General features: G+C 45.7%; 1 protein-coding gene across 1 annotated transcript in view; it reads right to left on the bottom strand.

The window, feature by feature from the left end:
• LOC147668780 (3-keto-steroid reductase/17-beta-hydroxysteroid dehydrogenase 7-like) overlaps positions 1-23,990 on the bottom strand; it is a 126,762-nt gene that overhangs the window by 27,712 nt on the left and 75,060 nt on the right. Inside the window, exons 4-7 of the mRNA XM_086948436.1 lie at positions 19,672-19,786; positions 17,588-17,782; positions 12,193-12,297; positions 11,140-11,196 (exon numbers count right to left, since the gene is read on the bottom strand). Of these exons, the coding sequence (XP_086804562.1) occupies positions 11,140-11,196; positions 12,193-12,297; positions 17,588-17,782; positions 19,672-19,786 (472 nt within the window). The remainder of the gene's footprint in view (positions 1-11,139; positions 11,197-12,192; positions 12,298-17,587; positions 17,783-19,671; positions 19,787-23,990) is intronic.

The following is a 23,990-nucleotide window of genomic DNA, read 5'->3' as shown; positions in this document are numbered from 1 at the left end:
CTATCATAGCGTCTCCTGCCGCTCAATCCGGCGAGTATATTGAAGCGCTTCCTTAGGTGTCGTGAAGATACGTGGCTTCCCAGCATGCTGAGTCCGCAGAAGTGCAGGGTAGAGCATTGCGTATTGAATATGTAGGGTCTGTAGTTTCTTTTTAACTGTCTGGAATTCAGGGCGAGCCTGTTGCACGGTGATGGTGAAGTCGGGAAAGAATTCCACCTTTATCCCTTGGTAGTCAAGATTGTCTTTTTCTCTAGCTAGACAAAGAGCAGTATCTCGGTCCCGGTAATTTAAAAGTCTGGCAATAATGGGACGCGGCGGGGCACCCGGGATTGGTCGAGCAGCCAAAGAAGGGTGAGATCTCTCGACTATTAGAACCTTAGAGAAGTGTTCCGCTCCCAGCAGGGCTGTAAGTAGCGTCTCGACGTATGCCTCCATGGGTCCAGTGTTGTGGGTTTCCGAGATTCCAGTTATGCGGAGATTGTTCCGCCGCGAGCGGGCTTCAGTGTACTCATTCTTTGCTCTTATTACCTCCAGTAGCTTCTCCATGTTGGCACACGACGTGCTGATGACCTCAACGCAATCTTCCCTAGTTGAAATGCGCTGCTCCGCCTATGTGATCTGCGAGCCATACTTGTCGATGTTAAGCGCCATGGTATACATACGCAAGTTGAGGTGATCGATCTTAGCGTCAATGGACTGCAAGCTTTGTTGCATAGTTAACATCAAGCGTTCCAGCTTTGTAGCTGTTCCGGATTCAGGATCCGGGTCTGTGTCCGAAGCATTCAGGGTGTGAGATTTAGTGTGTTTTTTGGCTTCAAAGTGCAGTTTGCTCTGCTGCTTGTCTGTCCTCCCCATAATTAGACGCTTTCAATTGCTAATGTAGATGACTGGGGTACCTCCCGGGTAGCAGAGCACGTGTGTCTAGGCAGCTACAGAACAAGTGAATGGCGGAGTATGCAGCTTTAGCCCAGCGTTATTTACACTCCCAACGCTAATGTGTGGGCGGGACAGGGGCTGCGTCCCTATAAATACAACCGGAGATTTCTTTAAATTACTCTGCAACTACTGAACAGATTTACACCAAATTCAAGACAGGCACTTTCCTGGACCAACATGTACCTTCCTGCCAAATCTAGTGTGATTCCGTTCAGGAGTTCAGGCTGTAGCCAAGTTTAAAGTTCCTATAGAAATTAACATGGGGAAATGCGTTTTGTGACCCCCCCCCTTCTTTTCTCGGCCCCTACTTGGCAGATCACCCCGAAACTTTCAAGACAGCTGCTGAAGTGAGTGAACTAGTTTTGAAAATTTTGCTAGGATTCATCAAAAGGAAGCCCAAGTTATTGGCAAAACAAAAAACTTTCCTCCAATAGAAACTACTTCCTAACTATAACTACGTACTGGCAACCATATAATACCTACTGCTGGTTGGCAGTAGGTAGTTATAGTTAGGGCCATGTTACCATACGAAAAGCATTTTTTAACTTGCTTATATCTTTAGTGCCAGTCAACACATCTTCACAAAATTTTCCAAAAAAGTATAAAGGTCATTTTAGTTGTGTATGGAAAGTTACAGTGTGATCCGTCAAGAGGAGGCCGAGAAAAAGGGAGAGAGGCCAAAAGGGTATGTTTTGGTGTAATCCGTTCAGTAGTTTTTGAGAAATTAACCAAAAACCAATTTTTTTTTATAGTGAAATTGCAACAAAGTCATGAATCCGCGGCAAAAAAAGAAAAGTGCTGTCTTCCGTGCTTCTTTGAAGATTTGCCCCTGGGTGTGCCAGGTCCTGGGGTTTATTTATATCTGAATAAAGGGAGGGGGGTGCACAAGGACCCCCACCCCATGGCCAAAATGGCCCGGGTACCGCCAACACCCCAAAATGGAGGAGGCTACGCGACCCTCCTCCTGAGGCTCTTAGAGCCCCAGGGACCATCACCTCCTGGGGCTTTATGAGAAAAAAGGAGGTGGGCCGATGTGCTATGATGGGCGGCCACCATCATAGCACATTGGATGTCCTGAGTGGGTTCCGGAAACCCAGTGAGACATGGCTGGATCCCGAGGGATGGGGTCTCCAGGGCCAAAATCATCCAGGGAGATGAGCAGCGTAGCCCCCTTTGAATTTTAGCCTGCCCCAGAATGTAGGGTCCCAGGCTAAAATCAGGCCAGTGAGGGTGTTGCAAGGGCTCCCTTTCCAATTACAGAAGAGAGCAAAGCAGAGGACAGAAAAACAAGCAGAAAGGGCAAAACAGAGCAGAAAAGTGCAAAACAGAGGGCAGAAAAACGAGCTGAGATGCAAAAAAGCAGGCATAAAAGAGCAGAAAAGGCAAAACAGAGGGCAGAAAAACAAGCAGGAAAGGCAAAACAGGGGCCAGAAAAGCGAGCTGGAGATGCAAAATTTTGCAGAATAGGGCAAAACAGAGGGCAGAAAAAACGAGCATTAAAGAAAAACATAGCATAAGAGGGACAAGCAGAGGGTACTCAGACACACACACCCACTCACAGATCCACTGAAACTCACACACACACTTACAGAACCATTCAGACTTATGCACACACTCATGCACTAAGTCACAGACCCACTCAGATACTCATGCAGCAGCTCAGACACCCACTCACTCACGCACCCACTTACACACCCACTCATGTGCTAACTAACATACTCCATCTCAAAAGTTACAGTTAGGAAATCAAATTTAAAAAACGTAGACATTCATTTAAGAAAACAAAGGTTACTGGGACTTTATAGTTAGGAAATAGAATTTAAAAAACCTTAGAAATTCACAGAAAAAAAACAACCATTTGCAATGCAATAGGTCTCACAGTTACACATGTTTAGGCGTCTGCCTGTTGCTCTGGTGTTGTTTTTGTGCTCAGACTGCTGCCCGCCTCTTCTTACCTCTCTGAGAGCCTGTGGCCCCTTTGACCTCTATCTGCCGCCCACCCCGCCCCCGCCTCCGCCTCTTCTGTCGGTTCACACCCTGGTGTTTTCACACTTAACGTCACCTCCAGCTCGCATTTTCAGAGAGGGCCTCGGGGCTCCCTATTACAGCCCCGGGATGAGGAGGAGGAAGAAGAGAGAGAGGAGACAGAGGAAGACTTGGTGGGGCGCGGGAAGACAGATACGGTGGGAATTGAGAGTGAGGAAAGAGGGGGAGAGAGAGAGAAGTAAGAGAGAGAGAACCAGTGGGGAAAGAGACCGAGAAGTAGGGAGAGATGAAGGAAGATGAGAGAGCATGTGGGAGGGAGGCAATGGGGGACAGAGAGGAATAAAGAGAGGGGGGAATAGCACCGAGGAAAAGGACTCCAAAGGGGACAAAGACACTGGGATCAAGGGGACAGGGCAGGGAGGATGGATGTAGAGGAGATAAGAGGGATGGACAGAGTGCAAGGTGCTGGGGAGTGCAGCAAAAAGCAATATAGAGAGTGCCAGGAATAGAGCGAGAGAGAGATGTGGGTTAGTGGCGAGCTCTGGAACTATGGACCCTACAAGCTGTGCCCAGTGTTGACATGTGGAAAACAAGCATTTTTATGGAAACACAAAAACGCCCATCGCTTGAATTAAAATGGCAACTGTCTGACGCACTGAATCATAAGAGGCAAACTAAAGATCACTGGGACGGATTTGACAGTTTTCCCATCAAATATGGCACCCCTCCCAACTGACCCCATTTGGAGACGACCGTGGGTTAGTGCACCTGCTGGAGCGATAAGTGTATAACCTAAAGGTTATGGTTTTTTTTGGTAGTTTTATATTGCAGACTCGACCCGGCGGTATGAGAGCGCTGCACCAGGTGTATTATAGAGGGACACATTGATTTCTAGACATGGGGGCTCAAGTGAATTGCACAAAAACACAGGATGGTTGAGCCTCCCAGACTCGAACCTGGTTCCCCAGCTTCAAAGCCGGTCGCCCTAGCCATTAAGCCTCACCCTGTTAACATACTGGTGCCATAGGTTAGTGAGTTAAAGAGCATATTGGAAATATAAGAATATAACATGCAGGTTAAATGTTAAAATACGTGAGGTATCGCTTAGCGAGTCAATACATATACTGCTGACATATTTGGGTGACCTACAGACTAAACGTTCACATATTTGTGGCCCAGTAGCATAGTGGTACAAAAGGGGGTGTGATGGACGGAGCATCTGAATCAATCAAACACTCACACCCAGTCAAAAGATCTGGGTTTAATCCATCACCAGTTCAGGCGGTCCTCGGAAGCTTGTTTCCGGTCCATGGAAGACATGGCTTGGCAGTTCGGGCTGGACTGTTCCCATGAGGCACAGGGTCAGACTGATTTGCATATAGCCATGTCTGAACTGGGGTGGCAGAGTGGGCTAAAGAACGGTGATGGATTAAACCCAGATCTTTTGACTGGGTGTGAGTGTTTGATTGATTCAGATGCTCCGTCCATCACCACCCCTTTTTGTACCGCTTTTGGCCGCCATAAGTGTGGCAGGGTATGCTCAGACGTGAGTCCCTTGCTCACTTTGCCACTTGATTCAAGCAAGCCGGGCTGAAGACGGCTGGAATGCCAGACACCGGTCCTCGGAAGCTTGTTTCCGGTCCAGGGAAGTTATGGCTTGGCAGTTCGGGCTGGACTGTTCCCATGAGGCACAGGGTCAGACTGATTTGCATATAGCCATGTCTGAACTGGGGTGGCAGAGTGGGCTAAAGAACGGTGATGGATTAAACCCAGATCTTTTGACTAGGTGTGAGTATTTGATTGATTCAGATGCTCCGTCCATCACCACCCCCTTTTGTACCGCTTTTGGCTGCCATAAGTGTGGCAGGGTATGCTCAGACGTGAGTCCCTTGCTCACTTTGCCACTGGATTCAAGCAAGCCGGGCTGAAGACGGCTGGAATGCCAGAAACCGGTCCTCTGAAGCTTGTTTCCGGTCCAGGGAAGACATGGCTTGGCAGTTCGGGCTGGACTGTTCCCATGAGGCACAGGGTCAGACTGATTTGCATATAGCCATGTCTGAACTGGGGTGGCAGAGTGGGCTAAAGAACGGTGATGGATTAAACCCAGATCTTTTGACTGGGTGTGAGTGTTTGATTGATTCAGATGCTCCGTCCATCACCACCCCTTTTTGTACCGCTTTTGGCCGCCATAAGTGTGGCAGGGTATGCTCAGACGTGAGTCCCTTGCTCACTTTGCCACTTGATTCAAGCAAGCCGGGCTGAAGACGGCTGGAATGCCAGACACCGGTCCTCGGAAGCTTGTTTCCGGTCCAGGGAAGTTATGGCTTGGCAGTTCGGGCTGGACTGTTCCCATGAGGCACAGGGTCAGACTGATTTGCATATAGCCATGTCTGAACTGGGGTGGCAGAGTGGGCTAAAGAATGGTGATGGATTAAACCCAGATCTTTTGACTGGGTGTGAGTGTTTGATTGATTCAGATGCTCCGTCCATCACCATCCCCTTTTGTACATCTTTTGGCCGCCATAAGTGTGGCAGGGTATGCTCAGACGTGAGCCCCTTGCTCACTTTGCCACTGGATTCAAGCAAGCCGGGCTGAAGACGGCTGGAATGCCAGAAACCGGTCCTCGGAAGCTTGTTTCCGGTCCAGGGAAGACATGGCTTGGCAGTTCTGGCTGGACTGTTCCCATGAGGCACAGGGTCAGACTGATTTGCATATAGCCATGTCTGAACTGGGTTGGCAGAGTGGGCTAAAGAACAGTGATGGATAAAACCCAGATCTTTTGACTGGGTGTGAGTGTTTGATTGATTCAGATGCTCTGTCCATCACCACCCCCTTTTGTACCGCTTTTGGCCACCATAAGTGTGGCAGGGTATGCTCAGATGTGAGTCCCTTGCTCACTTAGCCACTGGATTCAAGCAAGCCGGGCTGAAGACGGCTGGAATGCCAGAAACGGGTCCTCGGAAGCTTGTTTCCGGTCCAGGGAAGACATGGCTTGGCAGTTCGGGCTGGACTGTTCCCATGAGGCACAGGGTCAGACTGATTTGCATATAGCCATGTCTGAACTGGGGTGGGAGATTGGGCTAAAGAACGGTGATGGATTAAACCCAGATCTTTTGACTGGGTGTGAGTGTTGATTGATTCAGATGCTCCGCCCATCACCACCCCCTTTAGTAGCATAGTGAGTTAGTGCACTCTCAGTAACTTTCAGTACTTAAGTTGAACTCCGAAAGGGCTCAATTCCGCTTTTCATTTTTCCAAGGTGGGGCTGACTTGTGTAATACCACTTATGTACCAGGCCTGATGTCGTCAGGCTGCAGTGTTGGACGCCACTAAAAACAAGAGGGATGAGAGGGGCGCGTGACAGTGAGCCGTCCTGACACGTCCGCGGAGTTTAATGGCCTGCCCACACAGGGAAACACCTCATCAATATGGACGTCCTGAGGAGTCAAGCTGGTCAGCTGAGCACTCTCACTCTGGAGGATGTTATGCCTCGCCCGCGTCAAGGGGAGCGTTGCTAATCTGATGGCTGCCATCGCACTCTGGGGACCGTGGACAGGGCGCAAAGGCTGTTATTTGCAAGGCTTGTATTTAGGGCAGTGGTGGACCTGCAAACAGGCACTCCGTCATTAAAAGTGACAGTGAAAATATAAACAAGCTACCGAAAGAGCGCATGCATATGTTTTGTCCTTAACAACGAAAGCAGAGCTCGTGCATATGTTTTATCCTTAACAACGAAAGCAAAGCCTGTGCATATGTTTTGTCCTTAACAACGGAAGCAGAGCGTGTGCATATGCTTTGCCCTGCGTGCGCACAGACAGGAAAGGAGAGAGGGAGCAACCGAGCAGAGCCGCACATCTCCTGTCACCCATACGTGCACATCTGCTGTGTCTTCAGCTAAGCTGTTAGACGTACGCGTGCACGTCCTGTCTTTAACACGCATGCACATGTCTTGTCCCCCTTCGCCCACTAAACCGACCACAATAGATCTGGCCAAGGCGAACAGCGCATGCGCTGGGTCGCTAGGCAAGACTTAAAAAGTTACAGGGACATAATGCTAGGCTGAGATTTCCCTCTAACATATCCATTGAAATACAGCAGTTATAGTTACCTGACCTAACAATAATTTAAGCCCCCGTGATGCACTGCTTATGACCTCACATATTACATCACTCATGACATGGTCAGGGACATCATAGATGGCATCTCAAATGACATCACATATATCCACATAAGTGTAGGAGAGTAGGGTCTGCAATCCTATGATCACCCAGATTTTTTGCTTTTGTTTCACTGGTTTACGACTTTCTCTGGCTGTGGGCCTGCCAATCAGACCCACAGCCTAGCTGTTCTCTCACTAAATTGACATGTGTACCTTAGGTGCATTACCCAATTGGAACTGGGCCACCTTGTCAGACCCTGTAACTCAGGGCATCGATGTACCCAGGGCCTACCAGGGGCTGAAGCATGTATTATGCCACCCCTGGATGGCCATCTAAATCTGACACAACTGGCTGCACGACAGCTGGGGCAAGGTGGTGTACTCACCCTTTGCTTTAGATATAGTATACCTATATCTAACCCCGAAAATGGACACACGGATCCCTATCAGTCACTCCTATGGCAGGCCTTGACAATCCTGAAGGCAGAGTGCTTGGAATCGTGTGAAATGGTGCTCTGGCATGAGCTGAGCCCGTTTGCAGCTTGCGGAACCAAGTCTCAATAGCTGTTCCATGATAACGCGTACCATATACTCTTAAGTGCATTATAATCCTCGCGGTTAAATGCTATCTTTGGTATCGCTTTATCAAAACATGTCGAGTAAGGTGTCATACGAATTGGGATACTAACCCCTCACCAATGCTGGCGACGGGGTTAGCATTCCACCCTTCTAGAGGGACACGACATGTACGTAACTGTGAACCCCGGTTAAAGTTAACTGAAGCCTCAGCTCCACAAAATGGATGCTGCCACCACAGACACGAGTCTGACCTCCTGCTGCTGGGAGTCCTTCCAGCGAGGAGAGCTTGGACAAAGGGTTTCCTGTCAGGGGCGGTGCTAGCACCATCCCAGACAGGGTTTTGTGTATCCTGGGTAGGCAGGGCTTTACAGGAAGGTGACTGCAAGTGGCACCCCGGTGCTCACTACGCATCTGCCGGCTAGAACCAGTTCCAGGGGCACACCAGCCCCTGGCCTGGGGAAAGTCCGGCATGGGAGAGGGGTGTAACCACCCCCCTTCCTGGTCCCACCCCTAGGGCAGGACCTAGTCGCGTACCCACCCCTTTCTTTAGGATAAAGGCAGAGCAGGGACCCTTCCAGATTAGATCATCTTTGAATCAAGAAACTACTTTCTACGAAAGGAACTCTCGACTCTTCTCAAGATTTCTCCCTTGTGACTAAGGAGTAGTCACCCTGCATCCGCAGGCACCATCTAAGAACTCTGCGGTTTGCTGCACGTCCTTCCTCCGGAATTCGACTGACCAGCTCGATGAGACCCGGCTTCCCTGGCACCTCTGACCTCTACAGCTAAGCTGAGAACCGTAGGTGCAACGAGACCTCGAGGGACCGGCCATCATCAGAACTGCACGACTTCTATCCAGCACGACCGCCGAGGGATCCTCTGGTGAGTGCTTTGGGGTCCGAGAAGCCCCGACCCTGAGCAGCTCCAGCACCGAAGTCCAGCCTCCCAGCATCTCCACGATCTGCGTGGGGCCCTTCTGCTTTTTGCTGCTCACCACGTTGTCTGGCTACTAGCCCGCTGGCTTGTGGCCTTCTCGACGACGCCCGACGACAATAACGCTGCTGGTCTGGTTGCTCCAGACTGGGCCTTGCTCCCTTCTAAAAGAGGAGTACCCCGGACCCTCCTGGTCCACTCAAGACGCCATTTTAGGTCCACCAGGTGGGCCTGAATTTGCCGAGGCTTGTTGCCCCAATCCTGGGCCCAGCGACGCCGACAGCATCAACCATCGTGGGACAGCTCGCACCTCCATCCTGGTCGCCGACAACGCCTCCTGGTCCGTGAGACTGCGAAGCCCACTCACCTAGTCGAGGTGACTACCATCCGGTGCCCTCCTGGTGCCCTCTGACTACTCGCTAGTAGTTACGAACTTGGTCCCCTCTGCTTTTAGGTGTCATCCATCTTCGATCCAGGCTTGGATCTCTTCGAACTATCTTCACTGGTCGCCTGCCAGCAACTCCTTTCTTCAGGCTCCTGGTTTGTCAGCGAGGATTCCCGACGTCTGTAAAGACCTATGCAGCCGCAGCCCCTGAGCTAGGTAACTTCGGCATTTCGGTGCCCCAGCATAGCCTCATTATCTAAGGGTCCAGAGTCACTGTCGTTTTCGACTTACCTTATCGGGTTCGCCCGAGAACACTAACTTTACGTACCCTCGGGCATTTGTGTAGATTGTGCACTTGAAGTATTTTCATAAGAGTTTTGTTGTGTGCTTAGTACCCTGTCCTCATAAAGAGTACAGGGCTATTGTGATCTAAATAAATACACTGTTTATTTTCATAACACTTGTGTGGTGTCCTTTCACTTGGTGTTCAAGGGGTATATGTGATGGTATAACAGCTGGCTTAACACGCCCTCTAGAGTTTAGCCCGAAGGCTGCTCGTATCCACGCTACTAGGATAGCTGGTCTAAGGTTGACTTACAACCAATCACCATAAGGGTCGTTTGGACTGATGCATAGTGATCACTAGAATAGTGAGCACTGCATATCAGGCCAACTTCTCACAATAAGCACTCACATATCCATCCAAAGACCCATACAACTACTCACACACCCACTCACTCATCCATACAGTCACTGACTCACCCATTCACACATACAGCCACTCACACACCCAGTCATACAGCCACTCACACACCCACACAACCACTTACACATGCAGTTACTTACCCATACAGACACTGACTCACCCACTCATTCATCCATACAGGCACTCCGATACCCACTCTCTCACCTACAGATACTTACACACCCAATCACACCCCCATACAACTACTCACACACTGACTTACAAACCCTTACAACTATTCACACATGCACAGACCCATAAAACCACTCACACCCATACAATTACCCGCACACCATTACACACCCATACGACTCATACATCCACAACCACTCACACATCCATACAACACACACACAGCCACTTACAAAACCACTCACAAAATCATGCAACCACTCACCCACACGGCTACTCAGACACCCACTCGCACACCCATACATCACTCACACCCACTCACACACCCATAAAGACACAGACACCCATTCATACAATCACACAACTACTCAGATCACGTTAGAAATAGTATCACTCATTACTCGCACACCCAGTATACTAATTTAATATTTGTAATAGGTTTGTAACTCTTAGAAAACACTTGCACTCACTTGATTATGTCATCAGTGATGTAATTTGAGATGCCATCAGTGATGTCACTGACCATGATGTTATGCGAGGTCATAAGCAGGGCACTGCGGGGGAGTAAGTTACAGTTAGCTGAAGTAACTTTAACCGACTGCGGAATGGTTTTATACAAGTGAAATCTGAGCCTAACCATAACGTCCCTGTAACCTCTGTTTTTTTCAGAGACTATATATATATATATATATATATATATATATATATATATATATATATATATACATACACATACACACACACACATACACACACAAGATGCAAGGTATGTACATGTGGCTTTAAGCATAGTAAATCTATACTTTCCTACATGCACTTATCTTTCTATATTAGGTTCCTCAATAGCCTGGCCTAGATATTAGTGCTTCACGATATTCTGAGGGGGGGTTGACATTCAGTAGTACAACCTAAAAGGAGATATTTTTACATAGAACCGTGAAATTGCTCAGTGGGGCGTATATCATTTTCCCCATGTCCGTTACTCCTACAGTGTCTTATAAGCGATGCGTTTTACGCATACAGGCAGAGGACTGTTCGGTAGGGATCTGTAGCAAGATGAGTTTATTCCTAAAGCAAGAAACCTTAACCTTGATTTGGCACTGAAGGGAGGTTGACTGGAAAACCAGCCGTTCCAATACATCCCAGGGTGCCATACTACTGAAAAAGTACTAGGAATTCCTACCCCCTCACGCCTATGCCTACCAGCCAGACGGCTAAGTGAGGCTGGGGAGCCATGGCAACCCTTTCACATCCAATGGAATTGAATGTTAGCAACTTCATACCAGCGCTTCTGCTCCGTTGTATGGTGTTAATGTGAAGGTGTTGGTGAAGATTCGTATCTGAAAAAAAAGAAGTGACATTAACAGAAATGCAAAAGTTCTTGAACATTAGTTGATTGGATATTTACGTACAATACTGCACCATTACAAACAGACAGAGGCTACAACATCATTTGGAATAACAAAAGGGCATTGGCCAATAATGAGGTTGTTTTCCACTGAGAGGTTCAATGTGACCTCAAATAGCCATCAAGGGAGGTGGTTGCACGTGGAAGGCATGTAGAACTACTGGCGGTATAGAGATATGGGAGGGGAGAATTATATTAAGTTAAGTGGCAGTTGAATCACAGGTGAGTTAGTGATTGAGCTGGTAGAAGAGTTAGTGATTGGGCGGGGAGGGAAGTTAGTGATTGGGCGGGGAGGGAAGTTAGTGATTGGGTGGGGAAGGGAGGTGGCGTTAGGGCAGGTATTAGAGAGGTACATATATTTCAGCAGTGAGTAAAAGGACAGTGGTCATAAGAGAACAGTGTAGAGTCACAGGTAGTGCAGGGATACGGTTGAAGAAAATTGTGGGCTGTGATGGGTGTGTAGAGGTACAGGTGGTGTACATACATGGTGACAGAAAACCTGGGAAGTCAAAGTGTAGAATTAAAAGTAGTGCAGTAATAGAGTGAGAAGAAAGTCTAGCTAAGAACAGGGATAAAAAGCAAGCAGCATTCAAAAAGTTTCCAAAAATAAAGACTTAAAGAACCATCTGCCAAAATATATACTCCATAAAATTACCCAGGTTAAAATTTCGACATACAACTAAACTCAATATAAAGCACTCTCTCCCAAATATGCCAAGACTGAAGCCAAACCAGCAAATTAACATATTCTTACAATGGGAGTAGTGAGTTTTGAATTTCAACATTTTTGTCAGGGGCATATATCGTAGATATTTGTCAGTAGATGTAATTTGAGTCTATATTTTTGTGGTATATTTTTGATTATGAAAACCTTAAAGTTATAATCTGATTCACACAGACAGAAATGGCACAGGAACATTGTACTCACCAGCAGCATGATGGGCATAATTAGTGTCCAGAAGAACGATGGAAAGATGCCATATGTCATATTCGTCATCACCAGGCCTGGACAAATTACACTTGAGTAGAGACCCTGCAGTGACCAGAGGTCGGGAGCTAGTCAGTTTACCACAAGTCAGCGGGTGACACAGACTATGACAATGCAATATGTGATAATACGTAGAAAACGTAAGCGGTCAAATGTTGATGGTACTGACTCACTGGGAGCCCTCAAGTCAGTGCTGCAGTTTGGAAGAGTTTAAAATTAGGATGATTGGCACGGTCACTATCTAGAATATTGTGAGCTATTCAACATGAACTATCAAGTCAGTACATCATGGCCAATGCTAACAGACCACCACATGAGGTGTGTGTCTCTATTTGCAAACAGTAACCAATTTCTCTTCACTATCGCAGAAACCAAACTTAAGAAGTCAAATAGCGACCCAGTTAACATGCACGCTTGAAAGTAAATCCTTTAGCTCTAATAAATCTACACTAATTTGTAGTCACTATCCATGTCTTTTTGTTTAGCCGTGAGAACAATTTTTATTACAGACGAGCATTCACTTTTACACTTGGTGGCGTGCATGAAAGTAATTTGCATTAGTTTACCAATAAAGACTTCCCTACCCAGCCCCTTGTTGCTAGGCCTTTTTGCTAACCTTTTTTTGGGCTATTTGGGGCCGTTCACACTTGTGCACCTATAACTTTTTGTCCACATAAGGCATCCACACCAACATTACGTCCTTTTTTTGCAACATCTGAGTATTCTAAAGGTAGCAAGGGCATGTGGATTCCCCAGGAGAGGACTGAGAAATTAGCCAAAATACAGGTACATTTTAGGAGGGGGGGTGGGGGTTGGGGGGGTTTGCGTCTGTCTTTTCCCCTGCAAATGGTACCAACAAAGGGTCTGTGCGCTACTATCATCATCTTCCAAGGTTTCAGAACAGGCAGACTTTTGTCAGAAAATCAAATTTTTTCTACAGAGTTTTGGCACTTTACTGGGACACAGCCTATATTTACTATGTTTTGTGCTTTCAACCACCTTCCAGTTAGGGGGAGAAATGGGTGTGTTATCAATAATGGATCCTGGAAAGCTATACATTTCTGAAAAGTAGACAAAATTCTGAATTCAGCAAGGGGTCATTTGTACACATCCTTCAAAGTTTTCCTATAGGAAGTAACAGTTTAAATAAAAAAAGTTTGAAATTGAGTTGGAAAAAAACCCAGCCATGTGTGCCCATGTTTTCACCTGTAACTTCTAACTATAGCAGATTTTTTTAAAGCAATATTATGTTATGTTTGCTGGACCCTTCTGGTTGCGGAGATATATAGGGCTTGTAGGTTCACCAAGTACCCAAGGTACCCAGAGCCAATAACGGAGTTGTACCTTGCAATGTATTTTCATTGTGTACCGGGTATACAGAAATTCCTTTGGTAAATATAAGAAGTGAGAAATAGGTATTAAGGGAACCTATGTATTTCTGAAATGGGAACAGGATATGGCGTTTAGAAGCAGTGGTTATTTGACCATCTCTGAAAATTGTGGGTACCTATACTACCATGTGAGTCAGAGGACATTTTTTTAAAATAACTTTTTTACAGACTGTCTTACATTTGGAAGGTAGAAATGCATAGAAAGACAGTTGGCAATAACACTTGTTTTACTATGCTGTGTTCCCTAAGTCTCCTGATAGAAATGGTACTTCACTTGTGTGGCTAGGCCAAGGGCCCGCAACAGGAAACGGCCCAAAATGCAACGTTGACACATACGTTTTTCCACTGAAAACTAACCCTTCTTTTGCAATGTGCCTTGCTGTCGCTTTTGGGCCCTAGCTCAGCCGGCACCTAGGGAAACCTAACAAAACCTGTGCATTTTATAAAACTAGACACCCAGGGGAATCCAGGATGGAATGACTTGTGTGTTTCTCACCATGTTCTGTTACCCATAATCCATTGCAAACTTCAGCATTTGTTAAAAAAATAAAAAAAATACCCACATTTCTGTGATGGAAAGTATAGGAATCGCCGGGGAGCCACAAACTTGCTTACACCCAGCATTCCCCCAAATCTCCTGATAAAATGGTACCTTACTTGTGTGGTTAGGCCTAGGAAAAGGGAGTTTTATTTAGCTGAATTTGAGGTTTGCAGGGGATTCCGGGTAAGAAAACATTGAGGGATCCATGCAAGCCACACCTCCCTGGACTCCCCCAGGTGTCATAAATGTGTGGGTTTGGTAGGTTTCCCTAGATGGCATAAGAGCCTGGGGCAGTGCTTAATATGAGCCGGTGGTTTCAGGTGCTCCTCACCGGCACTAATTTGTCAACACCAACACTTATGACAGTTGCCATATGGTGGCTCTGTTTGTGTAATATAGAGATGAGCCCAACAGCAGTTGTTTATAAATCAAATAAACATTAAAACAACCAATTCCTGCCTCACAAGTCATTTGTACAGCTTTGGGAGGCCCCGAACAGTCTGAATTGTCACACTTATAGCAGAGTGATTGCTAGCAGTTGTGTACGTTTTCTCATCGGCAGCTCTGGCAATGGCAATGGGTGGTGCAAGCTGGGTGGCCTGTTTACGAGGGTCCTGGAACTTAATATTTTACAAATTAAGCACTGGCCCGGGACCAAAACACAGGAGCCCCCTTTGCTAAAATAGGATGTTTTGTGATAAAAAGGGGGTCATCTGGGTTTTTGTTCCTCGGCTTGGTGGGGTTAATAACCCACATCTGCCCCCCAGGTGGGGCAGAAAGACTGTCCTTTTTGTGTTTGAGGGGGTGGGGGCATTGGCATGCCCATTTAGGGCAGCCTTCAGCCCTATGTATAAAAAATAAATCCCTGGTTCCTAGTGTGCGCTCCCCACGCCCCCCCCACCGGGTCAGAAAGACTAACCATGCCTATAAACACTTTAGGGGGAGCAAAGGACCTTGCCCAAGGCGCTGCTTCCCCCTTCATGGTGTCTAGTGGTGGATACCTTCTTGGGAATCGCCCTCCTGCGGTGATCCCCCAGCAGGGACGCACTAGGGAGACTATCCCCTTTACAATGATACCTCTCTTGTGTGTTTCGGTGTGAGGGGGGCAGAGATAGCCCCGCAAGGACTGAAGCAGTGAAAGTGAAATGAGCTGATCGGCTCATTTCACAATGATGTAATTTTACAATTTCATATTGACGACAGCACACAAGGCGCGCTGATTGTTCTTTCACTGAAAAAAGTCATTCCCAGCTCTTGAGGCTTAAAACTAAAAAAGGAAACCCCTCTGCTGCAAACAACAGAGGGATTTCCTGGTCGTGTACAGAGGATGGTCCCATCCTCAGCACATGGCCACCGTGACTGAGGACAGAACTGTTCTATCCTCAGCACCGAACCAGTTAAACCAGGGCATTATAGGCATTATTCAACATCCACGTCGAAGAGGACACTGTAGGCACACACCCTGAGGAATCTCTAGCAACCAAGTAAGTGAGGAACTGTGTGAGGCTTGCTGTTTCACCCTAATGTTTAGCGTTTTTAAGATCAACCACACAGAACAAGGTTCATTGTTTACTGCATATGGTTACTTTTGTTGACTTCAGTAGGTAATCACAAGACCCGTAGCTTCACCCGCAACCTATGAGGCAGTAGCTAATCTGCCATAAGGTAAACAATTAACATTTTATGCAAACAACCACTTTTTAACAAAAAGACAGGATGCGCAAAACAGTTAGCAAAGCAACAAGGCGATCATTTTGCATAATAATTGACAGCACCGCGACATTTCGCACATGCACACTGACTCGAGTTAGGGGACCCCCTGCAAGGTTCAATAGTCGATCTATATGAGCCCTACAAACTTCATCACCACAAAGTCAAACCAAATAGAACCCAAAGCAGAGCATTAGACATGAAGAGTCCTCATACGTGCAGTAGGTCCAGTTAAGAGAGCCATCTGCAAGGCACGAGATTTGACCTTCGTCAGCACCACATAAAGGCCAAAGTCACGATGGCACCATAAAATCAGAACATTCAATATTCTACATAATGTTCCCAGTATGCATGAATACGATTGATAAATACAGGAGTAACATGGCGACCTATGGCTGCCTCTTATTTCACCCCGCCAGAAATTCCACCAAAGGGTATAATACTATGTAGACACAGAACCTTCTGATGCGACCCCTCTCTCTCTCTGTGCAAGTCAGAGGGTGACGTAAGATTTCAAAACTTCATTGCACTTACCAGTGTTTGCCAGATGCACCACATGGCTTTCTCAGCCAATGAGCAGACCATTTCTAAATAAAGATTGACTATTTGCCCTAACAAAAGAAACCCCTGAAGTGAAGTACACACACATCCTGCAGTAACCAAGTGAATTTCGTAAAGTCACACATCGGGATAAGATGGAGGTAGTCATGGGGGATAAAGGACTGCATGTAAATAACTTTAGATATTGAGCTCCTTTTTGTTTCCCTTCAGGTTACAGGCAACAACTACATTCATAACAAAAAGATCTGTTATACAAAAGTAACAAAGACCCATATGTTATTGTACTCACCTGAGCACAGAACCCATTTATAACAACCAACAGGGATCTGATCCATAAGGTCCTGAAGAAGGCCAACTGACCCAAACTGACATAAATGGCCGAAACTTGTTGAGCATTGATGCTAAGGAAAGGTAATATGTCCGAACATCATCTCCTTTTTAATCTAACCCCGGCTTACCTTTTACATTAAAAAAGACTGCTTACAGATATGGGTGGTAATTGTACTCTTTCTGCACAGATCCCAACAGTATCTTCTTCCAGATACTCTGCCACCTAATGGAGGAATCACTTATCTGGAGAAGCGAGTACCCAGGAGCAGAACCAGATGATGACACTACCTACTATTTCACAACAGAAAAGATAATATATATTGCTGGTGGGAATTAGTGGTTGAGGGTTTCCGAGACAACACTTGTGAGACTCTGGTATCAAGATCCGTGTGGTTCACTCTTCTCTTGATTTATGGACTATCTAAAACCACCTTTAACTAAATCTCCCATGGACCAAGATGTCCAAACTGCTTACAAATACACCCAAAAAATGTCTTGCTAGGCAACAAAGAATATTGCTAACAAAAAAGATCTGATGAGCGCCAAGAGTTCACCTTACAAAACAGAGCAGGCTTCATTGGTAATGTAATTAGTCCTCCAATCTTCACCTAAACGCTCAAAGAAGATATGCTATGACAAGGAATAATACCACCAATTGATAACTTGGGAAAGGAAAAAGGCATCCAGAATGCAGAAAATAAAAATAGTTAAGGTCTACATTCCACACCTTATGAGTAAGTTATTCGCTTCCAGAGATTTGTAAAATGGAAGTCGGTAGTCACTGGCTGCACCCTGGCCTCACCTGCTGGTTGAAGCGTTCGTTCAGTGCCAAGCTGAGCAGATCGGTGGCATACTTGGACGAGCTGTAGGGCTCCTGTCCCTGGCTATGTTGGTAGTCAGTCAGACTAAAGGCATTCCGCCGCGCATTGCTGGACGATGTCCAAATTACCTGCGAGGGCCCTCCGGCATTACAGAGCAAAGGCCCTAACTCTTGTATCTGCAGAGAAAAGAACATGAAATTGAAGCTTTCAGAGACATGTCAGAGAAAGCCACAAAGCTCAAAGAGCAGACAGACTGAGTAGGACTTAACAATAGATGTTGTTCAGAAACCTTCATAGGCAACCAGTGGAACATAATTAAGCAAATGGGTGTGCTGTTCCACGGAGTCACTCAATCTCAAATTTCGACAGTGGAGTCAGAATCGCGTGATTAATAAGGGTATCCTGTACAGAATGTATAAGCCTTTACCCACGAAGGAGACATGCTTCCTCACTGGGCTTTGTTGCTCGTTTGGGGAGCACTGCAATACCTTATGAGCCCCATAAGTGGGCTCTTTACCACAGATCTTTTATTCTCCCTGCCTCTTATCACAGCTTGAGATGGTGCTCTTATCTCTGGTCTTGTGAGCAGAGAAGTAGATGGGGAGAAAAAGTCATACAATTGGCTACAGGCCAAAAGATTTAACCATTGTTCCATCAAAGGCCACTTGGTTCATCTACAGTTTTCAATCTTGGCACCGACTGCTGGGAACAAAGCCTGTCTAACAGGATTGCCCGAATGCGTGACTACCAACCCTGTTACTAACGCCTAAAATAGAATGTTAATACTGTGGATGTGTTCATTCTAATTCCCCCCACGTATTAGCTTTGGGTCTCTTCTTTGCTGTCTGCTCTCACTTTTCCATGTGTGTTGAGCACACACTTTTATATTAAACATCACAGGAAATTACTGGTGTAAATTCTGTTTGATAACGAGCCACATACAATAGCTATCAAGACATGAATCTAGGTGAAAGCATCACTCGTAGTTTTTCTTTCTTTCGGTCTATTAAGACCATAAAAGTACATAAATTCACGCTACATTTACATTTGTTTACATAATACAATATACATAAGTAAGAACAAAAAATGTACAATCAAGTGAGCTTGCACCACATGTGCCTATCACGTTAGCAAATAAAAACAGCCCTAAATAATATGATTCTAAAATGAATTAAAAACAATATAACCACTCAAAAAACGTTCTCAGGTTATTGCAGTCATAACATTTTAAAGTATCAAAAACATAACAATGTTTGGAACAGAGTTACTGTTTCATACCTGCACCCAAAGGACAGAGCACTCCTGATGCAATTCAATACTCCATAACAGATTGTAGGTAAGCCACACTGTCGTAAATAATTTAAGGCCGATGGGTAATGAGGAATTTGATCGAACATCTAACTGCAAATATATGTGGATTGAGCATCGCATGGCACTTGCCATAATGCTGTTAATTGAGTTAAACTGATTTAATAATTGTATGTTCCTTTCCATTTGCTATTGTTTACATTTGGATTGTCAGTGACTGCAGGGCGGTGGGGTCATGAGCAGTTGTGCATAGACAAAACTTTGAGTAACACTGTTATACACTAGTGCGACATCTGATGGCTCACACTGCTGGTGCAGTAGAATGGGTGAACAGGGTACTCCCTAAGATACTTTCAGGTCTAGAGGAGGGAGTGGCAAACCAACAACAAGAAAAGGGGGAACCTCTATTCTGACCTATATTTCTTTACACATGAGCATTAAAATGTCTTCAAAATTACATACAGGATGCTACAAGAAACATGAAGTCATTCACTTAGGCTTAGTATTTATATTTTATTTCTTTCATTTATTTTCTATCATTTTCATAACAGTTTTGTTTTTCTCATTTTCTAGTGATTATTTTATCAACATATTTGTAGAAACGTAAGTTATACGAGTTGTTAGTTCAACAAATTCTACCATCAAGCACATATTGTGCCCTGAAGAAAGACTGTCCAGATCTGTGTATCTAACTCCATTCCCACTGACTAGAAGAAAGACACCTTGTTTAAAAAAAGCAATAAAACTTTGTATTTACCAGTATAAAATGGCCAAAGACATTGGTCTCAAAAACTTCTTGTAGCCCGTCCTGAGTGACCCGATCCTCCTGGGTGAGCAGGCCCTCGCCGGTAGCAAACATACTGATGGCTTTCCTGCAAAGTGACAGAAGCAGAGAATGAAGGCAAACAGGACAAAGCTCAAAGGACCACAGCTGGCAACAAACTGGTATTCTGCACACAAACCAAGTAAGGAATTCATGACAACTCTGCCAGAGTTATGGTTTGGCAGTACATACACGGAAGGAAAGAGACAGCCTAGATATGGCAGCTTTCCGAGGCCCACTGCCTGACAAACGTACAGCAAAAGCAAAGAGAAACGGCCAAAATAAGACAACTAAATTTACCACATCGCTGCTGTGGTTATTTTTCCCCTGTGCTGGAAATTGCCATTTTGCATGAGGCACAGCTCAACTGTGCCTCATGACGAGCTGAGCTCGTCATGAGCATGGAAGGGGTTAACAAGAAAATCAGGAGCCTGCATTAGAATAAATCTTTTCTTACCTTAAAGAGAGACACAAAAAATAGCCTTCCCACCTTCTGATTCATTACCTTGCAACATAGATGACACCCTAACCTTAGAGCATTTTTGAACGCCTACCTGACCGTCTCCTAGACATCATCAAGACACAAGCTCTATTTCCACAGCTAATCCGAGACATCTAGGTCAGTCTCAAGCCAGAAAAATCCAACACTCATAATGAATACCACAAAACCACAATGCAAGGAGTCAAAAACTGAAAGTGTAACCTGTGGAAAATGGTTCATCATGCATCCTCATGAACAGTGGTTGAAGGAAATTAAAGCACCCAGCACTCCTGCCACCATGAGCATTTGCGTCATCATGGGAAGGTAACCTGCCCCAACACCTCAGATATCCAGGTTGTCAAATCCACCTTCAATACTTGTGACCAGTGCGGTATTCTGTGAACCGACCTATGTATTATTAGGTCAGTTTGCAAAATACGGATTAATAGTGGGTCGCAAATCAACCTATCTCATGAATATTAAAGAGGTAAGTTGCAATTTGAAAACCACTAGGTATTGCAACCATCACAGAGATGGTGGCCTGCTGGGGTTAGCAGACCGCGTTCCCAATTGCTCTCAAATAAATCTTTTTTTCCCCAAATGCAATTTGTTTTCCTTAAAAGAAAACATGATGCATTTAAAACTAAATACAAATGCTACTAGCATTTTTTAAGAATAGGCAGTGGTCCTTGGCACCAATGCCAACCCTTCAATAATATTTTTTTTCAATTAGGAACCCCTTTCCATTGCAAATGGGTTACCATTACATGTTTGTAGCCAGTAAAGTATTAATGTTTCGCGACCAGGCTTCCGGTGCAAAACATTAATACATACCACTCAGATTCAGTATTTGGAAGGGATGCCCTAAACACGTGCCTTCAAAATATTGAATCGGTATTGTGTCACAAACCCAAATTACAATTTGGTAACGTTTTACCAAATTGTAATTTGCGACTGTAAATACTAAAAGGCACTTGTGCAATCATAAATGGCCCGATTCACAGAATCGGGCCCTTCACAACTTTAAAGGGCTTTTGTATATATGGCTCTAATATGCAGTTTTCTTTCCTGGGGGTTCTCGCAATGCGTCCAAGTCACCACTGCACTCGTATTTCCCTAGACAAACTATGCCAATTGAATATATCTGCGGCCTGTAAAGTCTGGAGACCTGCAATACAGAATAATAGGCTCACAGCATCAGGTGTTTGTTCTGATGTTGTGAGTCTATTATTCTCTGTTGCAGGCCTACAGTTAGAAATACTGAGGTGGATGCCTGACATCTTACATAACTTTAAAGGTTCAGGAAGTATTTTTCTACTATTGCTGCACTTGATACTTATTTGCAAAAGCAGAGAGGGTGACCCAAGTCCTGACGAATGCCACCGATACCTCATTTGAGGGTCAATACTGCAGAAACATGTCAACCTCATTTAGTGGGCCGAATTATTCCCCACTCATTTTATTCTGCCACTAGGTGATTGATTAAATTGCATGTTTCCACCTAGTTGGTAGCTTTATTCCTTTCCACTTCATCCATTCCCCTCTGCATATTCTCATACCCTTTCAGACCAGACGAGACTATTTACAGTCCATCTCCCCAAGCTCCGCCATACTTTGAAGGGTAGTAGCTTGTCCCAGAAGAGATGCCAGGAGGGGCCTGATGATGAAGCATGCCAACCATTGGGCGGGAGAGGGCCTTCGTCCTTAGACTAGAAGGTTTTCCCACTACATTAACTACATTTTTGTGTATGTCCCAGACATATTGGCAGCTCGTTCTTTTTGTGGTTATTAATAGATGAATGATATACACTTTAAAAGAAGCAAGCCCCAGGGCCCGCCCAGTGAAGGTAAGTAATAATAAAGTGCAACTTAAATAAAATAACCCTCTTCTGCTGGATACCACAGAGGCAAATCTGCAGACAGAACTCCGGAGCACCGCTCTGGCACACCATGAGCATACACTCTACAAAAGTGCACACAAGTTTACCTAACTACAAAGTCCCCATTCTTTTCGCGAGATCACACGTGAACGCCTGACCCAGTTAGACAAGAAACCTACTGGGACATTTTGGCCTTGCCATTTTCGCTATATTGCGTATGGGACTTGAGACGCACAGAAATTACGACCGACTGAAGGGACCTAGAGCATTTTTCAGGATCCATGCATGGTGTTCCTGCTTCCCCTGACTTGCCTGGTGTTACTGCGCCACCTCCGCCATCTGGAACGTGGGAATCCCGCCCCATACCGAGCTACCGCCGCGCCAGGAGTCACCAGCGGCAGCGGAGCGGTCTCGGTACCCCAGGGGGACCTGCAACAGCGCACGCTGTGCGCGTCATCTTCTAGCGCCAGGAGGCGCCTTAAAAGTCGGGTCCACCCGCAACGCGGGACGCGAGCGGGACGCCGGGCGAAGCCCGGGCCAAGGGCGGGCCCGTTTTAGCCCGTTCTAGACAGTGAGAGACTGGACTGGGCCATCCCTCTTACTCCCACCCTCTAAAGTGACTAGTGGCAAGGTAAAACATTTCTACATCTACTGTGTGACTGGACGATTGTTTGTTATCCATTGCTAGGGCCTTGTTGCCAACCATTGTTTGTTCATCATGTCCAAACAAAAAACGCCTGTCACTCCAGCTAATACCATGCATAACTACTTAGTTCAGGTAGTGACAAAAATTAATAATAATCGGAGGTCCTCCCTAGGTATGGGGGATTCGCCACCTTGTGCCCAAATCAATCAATCAGGGGTGTTTCAGCCTGTAACTGACGATCCTATCGTCACTGACCCTAGTGAAGTCCTAATTGAGCATTTAGAAATTAATGGTTCAATGACTTCTACGGACCATCAATCTGACCCCTTTACAGATCTGATCAACTTAGAAGACCAAGATAAATCCGTATCAATTGAGGAGTCAGTTATAGAAACCAATGCCTCCCCAACACCTGTCCCCGCTCCAAGAGCAAAAAAAGGGATCACTAAGGCGCCACCTAGAAGAGGTGGCTTACGCTCTTCTAAAAACAAACCCGTAACTCCACCGAGACGAGCAAAAAGAAAGAAAGAGGATGGGATAAGGGAGGAAGAGTATGAAAATGAAGAAGGGGAGGATACTCTCTTAATTAAGCTCATGGGCACACTAGAGTCCAAACTACTAGGTTTAATGAAACCCCTCATATCAAAGGTTGACCAATTAGTCACCAAGGTCAACAAGCTAGAGTCCCTGTTAAGGAAAACCAATGAGGGGGTGGGTGAAATACCAAATCTAGTTGCTTCAAAAATTGAACAAATGGAGACCGTGGGAAAATCAACAGGGGTGACTATGAATGCTGGCTTACAAGCTTCTTCAGATCATGTCCAACATGCCAGCCTTAGGAATGATAATACCTCCGACACGACCCTAGCTTCTGAGGCAGCCCAATTAGTGGGCAACAGCATTCCTGAGACCCTAAACCCAGAATCTGCCCCAGTTGAATTAATTGTTGAAGCCTCGCCCCTTATTTTAGTACTAGCTAACACACCCTTGCTGAAAACTGGTCAGATCGAGTCTCCTGATTCCCTAAGAAACAAGGCTCTCCAGTGGTTGAGTAGTAACATGCATATATCCCCCTGGGGCAAGGAAAAACTATCAGACGATCTGCTTACAGCAAGAAGAGTTAGGTGGATAGGTACTAAGCCAAAGAAATTCCAAGGGGATTGTGTGGTCTTGAACTTTAAGGGTCCCGATGTTCTGCCCGATGTCCTACGCAACATTCTCCCTCCACAACGTAGGACAGCTGAAA

The sequence above is a fragment of the Lissotriton vulgaris genome, unplaced genomic scaffold, assembly GCF_964263255.1.
Source record: "Lissotriton vulgaris unplaced genomic scaffold, aLisVul1.2 SCAFFOLD_533, whole genome shotgun sequence".
Classification (NCBI taxonomy): domain Eukaryota; kingdom Metazoa; phylum Chordata; class Amphibia; order Caudata; family Salamandridae; genus Lissotriton; species Lissotriton vulgaris.
The sequence above is the reverse complement of the archived record's forward strand: the minus strand, read 5'-3'. Positions and strand labels throughout refer to the sequence as shown.